The sequence below is a fragment of the Egretta garzetta genome, unplaced genomic scaffold (genome assembly GCF_000687185.1).
Source record: "Egretta garzetta isolate BGI_Z169 unplaced genomic scaffold, ASM68718v1 scaffold33, whole genome shotgun sequence".
NCBI lineage: Eukaryota > Metazoa > Chordata > Aves > Pelecaniformes > Ardeidae > Egretta > Egretta garzetta.
Window position 1 is genome coordinate 811,365 of NW_009259250.1, and position 8,929 is coordinate 820,293.

At 44.1% G+C, this 8,929-nt stretch overlaps 1 protein-coding gene across 1 annotated transcript in view; it reads right to left on the reverse strand.

Annotated features, from left to right (window-relative positions):
• Positions 1-8,929, reverse strand: part of LAMB4 (laminin subunit beta 4) — a 42,173-nt gene that overhangs the window by 17,981 nt on the left and 15,263 nt on the right. The window contains 8 exon segments of the mRNA XM_035891659.1: positions 1,530-1,762; positions 1,979-1,985; positions 1,987-2,123; positions 3,783-3,960; positions 4,929-5,049; positions 5,760-5,881; positions 7,066-7,251; positions 7,996-8,127. Of these exon segments, the coding sequence (XP_035747552.1) occupies positions 1,530-1,762; positions 1,979-1,985; positions 1,987-2,123; positions 3,783-3,960; positions 4,929-5,049; positions 5,760-5,881; positions 7,066-7,251; positions 7,996-8,127 (1,116 nt within the window).

Consider the following 8,929-nt stretch of genomic DNA (forward strand, 5'->3'; position numbering starts at 1 on the left):
GTTTATATGCATGTATAATTAATTTATCATTCCAGGTCATTGTAATGCTATCCCCATTGATTGGTAAAGACATATCAAGCTTCAAAGGTGTCCTGAAATGGAAAATCAGAACTGCATTCCCAAAGTCTGGAGCAAAAAGAAAAAAACCCATACATTTTCTTTTCAAGGAATATTTCCGAAGACTTTCACCTACTCTGGAACAATTTTAATCTAGATGATAATGTATACATATGACACATCACATATGCTCTGCCTACACAGCCAAAAGCTGCCATGTATAAATTCCGTATATTCACCTATCACCACATATATTCATCTTTTTTCCATACACACACACAAAGAGTAGTTGGCATGACATTACAAAGTCCTGGCACAGGCAAAAAAGCAACGATTCATTCAGAGCACTCAGAGACTATTGCATATTTTAGTTGCAGCTTACGTATTGAAATCAGCCATGCTCTGACTGACATGTTCTGCAAACCCAGGGTGACGGCTGTTTTGAGGCAGTGGTGGCTGTGTTGTTACCCAGGCAGGTGGGGGGCTTTGGGGGCTCAGCCACCCCTGCCACCCTGCTCGTCACTGCTGCCTCTGCGTCCTGGCCCCCCGTGGCCCTGCAGCTGCGGCAACGCAGCAGTTTCTGAAGCATCCTCAGTCTTTGATCTGCTTTGCTATGGCAAATGGGAACACCATTCTCTATATGTATACAAGCCAGGCTAAAAGTCTTGGCTATTTGATTATCCTCGCCCTGGGATCTGGAGCTCCTGCAGAGGCACAGGGCAACAAGTATTTCAGTCTCCCATTTTTAATCTATTTGCCACCTACAAGCACAAAAGCCAAAGGCTGTATTGTCCAAAAGCACTACAAGAAAAGCTCAGTAGGTTTCATGGGGAAATACTTTTAAAAGGGAATGACAAGGTACAATCCAGCCAAACTAAACTAAACAGCTAACAAATATAATTCTGACATCCATGTTGAACTCTGATACCGCTGCCAGTATCAGAGAATTAGAAAAAAAAAGAGGAGCACTGTTTTGAACAGAGATGGAACATGTGGGAAAAGTCATTTGCTGGTCTTATGGAAATAATACGAACCAGCAAACAGGGCATGTTTATTTAAGCTCCGCAGAGGTAATTGCAGGTATTTAAGTATTCAGCATGAGGTTAGCCTCTGGGCAATTTAAAAGCTGGCAGGAGTCAGTGTATCTCATATGCAGTGCTTTGAACATGTCTCCAAGCACATGGTGCCATGGCACCCATCTCTCAAGTGCCTTCTGGCAGGGAGCACACTGCAACACTGCATGCATGCCGTGCCTGCAGTCCTCCCGCAGGCAATACATGCACCTTCCCACATGCATTTGCCAAACAAATAGGTACCTGCCATTCAGCAGCTAGGCCCAGTTTAATCCTGGGTTTAAGTATGTGTTTCCAGTTAAGGTCATCGATGCATTCATGGGGAGGTAGGTCAGGCCCCAGCCACACATGCATTTCAGAGAGCACTGGTGTTTGGGTGAGCTTTGCACCATCACCCTACCTTTCACAGTGGCTTCCAGCCGTAAACCTGCGGCAGTTCAGGCATAGTCCGGTCACTGGGTCACAAAGCTCCGCGTAGCCGTTACATGGGCAAGGGCGGCAGTGGGGAAATCCAAAATACCCAGCCAGACATCGGCTGCAGCGCTGACCATCCACGTCCCGGCGGCAGGAGCACTGCCCCGTCACCTGGTCGCATAGCGTGCTCAGCGAGCCTTGCGGGTGGCACTCGCATGCTGGAAAACACCGAAAGCAAAGCTGCATCCCCAGTGTATTCCCACCAAACCTGCTCATCGCTGACGCTGCTTGAAAGCTGTGTGAGCAGCAGGGATGGAAAATTCATTATTTGTGGAAACATTTTTTATATTGCTTCACACATAATCATGGATCCAAAGCCCTGAAACATTGGGGTATGCATGAAGAGATAGCGGTACTGGCTGCCAAGTACTCACCGTAGCAAGCCGTGGAAGCCGAAGCCATAGCTGCCCGCAGAGCACGTGTCACAGCAGCGTCCCACAACGTTGGCTTTGCACTGGCACTGGCCCCCCAGTTTACTGCATCTGGTGTTCAGCGACCCTTGGGGATTGCACTTACACGCTGCCAAGGGGAAAGAAAATCACAACGGGTTAGGTTATAAAGGAGTGTGACTGCTCTTGTAAACTTGCAGTTTTACACTCAAAAATAAGAAGGAAAGAGCTGGATTGTTCTCATCAGGGGTTCACTAACCATTGATGGCCATGGCTTGGATTATTGGATGCTGTAGCATCGATGCTGATGGTGTAACAGGCACTAGCACAAGTCTTGGTGTTGGAGCTGCCACATTCAGGGCACTGCCTTCAGTGGGGATAGGACAGAAGAGGGCATAGCAAAATGTAGAACCAAAATAGAGATATCCTGAAGTCTAGAAGGGTTTGATACAAATCTATGCCTAGTTGCAGCTCTGGACAAAACCTGCAAGCAGTACTTGGGCGGCCTGCACCTGTGTATTGATTGCTGCTTTCTGGACACCTTGGACTAACTTATTGAGTGAGGCTGGTCTGCTAACTTACAGAGGATGTTTGTCGAGGACGCTCAGATGCCAGTGCTAGAAAGCCAAAGTGCTATGTTTCATTGGGAGAATCCCATCACTATGGGAAGTTGCTGGGCTAATGGGGAGTCAGCACAGCCCAAACTTAAATGAGGGGGGTCTGTGGCTGCATAGCCATGACCACATCACAAGATGTGTGAGTGAGGCATTGCTCCTTCTAAAAATAGCCCAAACCAAGGAGATGCAAGGGTCCCTGAAAAGAGCTGGCCACCAAAGTTGTCCAGAAAGGCCCCTCCCGTCACTGGAAATACAGACCCCAAGACTGACGAGGAGCAGCTGAGGGAACTGGGGTTGTTTAGCCTGGAAAAAAGGAGGCTCAGGGGAGACCTTATTGCTCTCTACAACTGCCTGAAAGGAGGCTGTAGGGAGGTGGGTGTTGGTCTCTTCTCCCAAGTAACAAGCAATAGGATGAGAGGAAATGGCCTCAAGTCGTGTCAGGGGAGGTTTGGATTGGATATTAGGAAAAATTTCTTTAGCGAAAGGGTTGTCAAGCATTGGAACGGGCTGCCCAGAGAGGTGATGGAGTCACCATCCCTAGAGATGTTCAAAAAAATGTGTAGATGTGGCATTCCGGCACATGGTTTAGTAGGCATGGTGGTGTTGGGTTGACGGTTGGACTTGATGATCTTGGAGGTCTTTTCCAACCTTAAATGATTCTATGATTCTATGACAAAATCCATTTCTCTGGGTCCAACACCAGGGAAGTCTCCTGAGCCACCAAGCCCAGCTGCCCTTTCCATGGTGGGTCCAGGAGACTGCCTGGAGCTTCAAACCCCAACTGCCACTACCCTTTTGCTGGGACACCAATGAGGTTTTCTCAGTGAATCTCTTCCAGAACATCATCTTGTGTGCCATTATTTCTGGAGTCCTACCAGGGCATCCAGCTGGCCTGCAGCATCCAGGGAGAGGGCTTAAAAACTCCTCTGTCATTTTACAGAAATCAGAAAAGTAGGAAAGTTACTGCTATTGCCATCTGGTGAAGCTGCATCTGATTGAAACGCTCTTCAGAAATCACACAACCACTTCCGTGGTCCCTTCATACCACATGCTGATCGGCTTCACTTACCTACACCACCACGGGCTGAGAGCTCTCCAGTCAACATAAGCTACAAACTCAAGGGAAAACCAGTAACTGTCCAAAAGAGCTGCCTGTGCAGGTTGCTCCTTACCAACGGCACCGTTGTGAATACGGGCTGACATGCTCACTATGAGCCGTGCACACGCTTCGGGCAGGACGTGAGGTCCGACTTCTGATGCAATTTCAACACAGTGATACTTCTGGTACTCATCTAAATCCTTTTCACTGCATAAGTTCTCCACGGAGCCAATTCTGGGAATAAGTCCAAGCTTTGGTGTTAAGAGGGAAAAGAAAATATTTTTGCTTAGATATACTGAAAATCAGAATTTCCCACATTCTCTCACTGTGTTCTGCATTGCAAGGACAGAGGCCTGGAGCACCGCGTTTCCAAATCTGCTCTTGTGCTGCTCGGTCATCTAAATTCACATTTATTCTGACATTCTCCAAGTTCTTCAGACAAAAGCAACTGTGTATAAAAAAAGTCAGATCATAATAAGACCTCAAATATACACTCAGAACAGTTTTTGCTTCTAAGAGATGCCATGCTGATGACTCCAAAAGCAGTATCTGGCCAAAATTTTTACTTGTATTACTGAGATAGAGAAAAATCAGCTGAAGGTTCTATGTCCAAGTATGGCCAGCCCTTGTCAGGTCCAGTTCTACAGAAGTAATTAGTGGAATGGACTTAAAAATATTTTTCTGAAGAGAAGGACCCAAAACTAACACCCAGTTCCTGACATGGTAGAAACTTGGGAAATGTCTGGACCCAATTCCCGTGAAAGTACAGAACTAATTTTACTCTTTTGATGTCATCTTTAAATATACCCATGATTTTTTAATTAGATTCAGACAAATTGTAGAGATACTAAAAAAACGTAACTGATGAAGAACTGCGTGAATTTATACCCCTAGCCATGGCATCTTGTCAGCATATGTGGAGTATGCTCATAATAAATGAGCAGACATAAATGAGGTACATACTCTGACTATTAACATATGCAACAAGTATGACTTGATGAGCTATTATGATATTGCTCCATGAAAATTAAAAGAGATACTGTTTTTCCATACAAAACCATGCAAACACAGTGCCAATGGAGGTAAGCAGAAGCACATTTCCCTGAATTTCTATTAAAACACACTAGAAATTATTTTAAAATATTTTGAGTAAGTGTGTAAAAAAAAAACCGCAGTGGTATAAATACAACCTCAAGGGAATTGTGACAGAACTACTCACTGAGTCAATCAAGATGAATGATTTCGCCTTTGGGTCAGAGTCAGAGGGCTGAGAAAAATACACATCCACAGAATATTCCGTTCCCGGCTCCAGGCAGACTGGAGTTTGCAGAATCGCAATCCTATTTAGCAGAAATAAAGCACAGTTGTAGCCAGGAGTCGGAACAAGGCAAGTTTGCTGGATGCTGTGAGCCGTCCCTCCCCTCTGTGCCTGCATCCCAACACCTGCAGCCCCGAGCAAGCGCTGCTGCTGCGGGGAGCACACCCGGCCCCACTGCTTTGCAGGCTTCAGGGAAAGCTGCATGAATTCTGCCTGGATGATTTACCAAGATCAATTTAATCTAGCAAGATTAAACTGAAAATGGCAGGGTTTACTACTTCAAGCAAAGGAGTTTGTAACTCACTGTTCATATTTGTCCTTTCCTGTCCCTGTTTGATCAAGACTTTGGTCACATCCTCTTGGCTCCCCTCTATTCTTTACATAGGTCCAAGCTGAATAGCTGGTTTTGAAAATAGTCTAGGACAGTAACTTTAAATCAATATTTCCTTTGTATACGGAAATAGCTGAAGCTGGATCTTCGCCAAAGCAGCAACTAACACCAGCAGGATCTCAGGCTGCTCTCCTGGCTTGGGCAAACCTTTGCCAGGCTGAGGACTGGAGCATCAAACTCTTCCTTAGAGCATATGTGGTCTTGTGGCATGACAGCAACAGGAAAGGCCACACATGTGTTTCTAATATTCCCACTTTCCCACACATTTGTCGCTCTGCAGTGCTTCGGTAAAAGATTTGCACACGATAAATCTACAGGCAAAAGAACAGGAATAGTCAGACCTCTTTGTAGCTGGGAGAGGCAACTCATGTGGCTCCTGTGAAAAGCCCTTGTTTTTGCAGTGTTGACTTGACAAAATACCAGCAGGCTGGATGGCAATACTTGCTAGCCAGTCTTCCAAGGACTGGAAACAAAGGACAAAAATTACGGTCATTTTTCATATCTGAAAAACCCACTCTCTCTTTGCCAGGGTTAACAAAAGCCATCTGAATGATTGCACGCTGCAGTGGCAAAACAGATTTTCCCTTTGTTTTTTACAGGACTAAAAAAATAAAGTTATTTGTGAAAAATGCATTGTATTTGCAATGGCTAATTGAAAAGCAGAGACAGAAATGGGACCCCAGCTGGTGCTAATAGAAGCAGCTCTGTTAAAGTCATTGGAGTTTTTCCTTTTCTTAACACACTGTCGTCCCAGAGATAGCCTTCACTATCTGCCTCCTCTCACATCTAATAAGCAGTAACAAACATAAAAGACTTTGTAGCAGAAGTCTTTAAAATTCAACTGTTTAATCTACTCCTTAGAAGGAAAAAGCTACATCAAACCAGCGCACTGCAAAATTGTTCTCGTGTTTTAAGACACTGGGAGTTTTGTTTGCCTCGGAATGACAGTAAGAACAGAATACAATAGACAGAAGGGGGATCTCGCGTGGTAGGATTTTCCCAGGGAGCTGCAAAGTGAAAGAGCAAGGCATGTACAAATACTGGTACCAATAAAACACTTGCCTGTGGTTTTGAAGACATGGGTGCAGACACGGGTTTAACCAGATTTGTGTTAACAGATTTCCCCAGACATGTCTTCATCATTGAGAAATTTTGTCCAGGCAAAAAATACGATTTTGGCTATTTTCCTACAATTTTCACAAATCTCAGAGTCCAGCTGGAGCAACTGGGAAGCTGGATGTCTGCAAAAAGCTCTGGATAAATATCTACTCAGATCACTCCTGCCTGTGCACATTTTCCTGCCCAGAAAATCCCATCTAGAAATACAGGATGCCCATCTAAAAGGAGCTGCATTTTGCACGTGTCTGATTTGTGAACAAAGTCCAGTCCAAGCACAGGTACCAAAAGAGCAACTCTAGAAGACGAAATCATGGCTGGTGCTTAGAAAATAGTTGTGATGCTGGTTTTTCAGATATGAGTGGAAAGAGTTAAGGGGATCAGTGGAGGGCATGTTGCTCTCTTGATAAGGATGAAAAGGCAAACGATTTTAAATGTAAAGAGTGGGACAAGTCGCTGTGTCCTGTTACTAACGAAAGAGACCCTGCATCTAATCACAACATCACAAGACACACAAGACATCACAAGTACCTCAGGTTCATAACGAATTGTGATATCAAAGTCCATAGCAAAGGGAACATTGCTGATGGCAAATCTCAGCCCAGCTCCACTGGGAACGCGGGCAAAGCCGGGTCCCGTCCATGTGACAGACCGGCCAGCGCTGGGCTGCCTGAAAACCACCGACACCGCTGAGTCCCGTCCAAACTGCACTGCACCCTGCAAAGACATACTGACGTTTTCAACAGCACACAGACTCAAATTACAAAAAAAAAAAAAACTCAGTAAAAGAAAGGAAGTATTTTTGCCATGTTATTTACTTATTTCAGCCATCAGCCAGCCTCATTTTCGGAACAAGCTTGCGATCAACACTCTAAGAACCCTCCCAAATGTAGGCTGTTTAGGGTCACATACAGAGAAAAGCTTCCTCTAACCTTGCAACAACAGCAACAAGAAGGACTAGACTAATCCATCCATCTCTGTATATTTGGCATCTCCAGGCATTCACATTGCAAACCTTAAACAGATTAAGCTTGATTTCCTACATGGCCGGACTTTTCATTATAAGCTGAATAAATAAATATTAATACTTACAATGACAAAGCTGACAACATTTAAATGTAGTAGGTACCATGTTAACATCTAGGTACACTTAAATGTTGGAAAGGTCTTGCAAGCAAAACAAAAAAAAAGGATTTTACCGTTCACAGGGGCTCTTCCCTTCTAAACAATTCATTGAACCTGAGCCTACAATGGCACTGGACATAGCAGAGCAAACCTGTTGATGTGAATTATACAATGTCCAGCCTAGCTGCATACCAAAAAGATGTATTTCATTTCTGTCAGGATTGTAACATCTAGGACTGTGAATCCCGCATGCTCAGACATTTCCTTGCCCTCTGTTGCAAAATAAAATTTTAATATTTGGTATAACTTTAAGTAACTATTAAAGCACCAATTTACCTGTTGCAGTCCAGATTTTCTTACACTTCGTTTCTTGCTCCTTTTCAACACAATCTTTCCATTTTCAATCATGAAGTCATAGCCTTGCTTCTGGAAGTAGATGTCACACCTTGGAAGAGTGCTTGGGTTAACCTATGAAGTGTAAGTAATGAGAGAGGGGACAACACTGTCTCAACAACATGGAAGGGTAGGTAAGCAGCTAAATGAAAATACACATTCTTAAAACAAGCTCTGTTCTCTGCTGGGTGAAACTCTAAACTACAGCCCAGCAGCTGCTAGAAACCCTTTTCCCTCACTCTTACAATTAACTTGCACTTCCTCTTAAGCTATGCCCCAGACATCTGTTTTCCATTTAATTAGTGGACTGTAGGATGATTACTGGTTGTGATTATAGCTAAATATTTGCGGATGTGAACTGCAAATAAACATTTTTTTTTTATTATTATTCCTTCTTTATAGCTTCTGGACAACACATAGGAGAGGAAACATTAGTAAAAATGTAGGCAGCAGAAGGAATGCATTCCAGACTTGTACTCTGCATGGGGAACAACAACCCCCATTTTGATGAAAAAAAAATTTCTAAAAACATTACAGATGGATGCCAAATTCTTGAGGAAATTGGGCTGCAATCAGTGCTATTATATAAGGCAGCAAGAATGAGTCCAATGGAGCAGAGAGCAATTTGATTCTTCCCCTGTTGGAGATTCCCAGAAATATCACAGGTCGTGATAGCTGTTGGCAACTCAAACACTTTCCTCTAATTTAAATAATTAAATTAATTTCTCTAATTCATGCTAGACCAGCCCACACTTGAGGAGCAGTGAGGACAGCTTTGCAGGTCACACCGTGCTGTAGCAGCCACAGTTAACAGTTGCGTCCATGAAGAGCAAGGATGAACTGAGGATGGTCAAGGGACTTGCTTTGTATCTTCCTG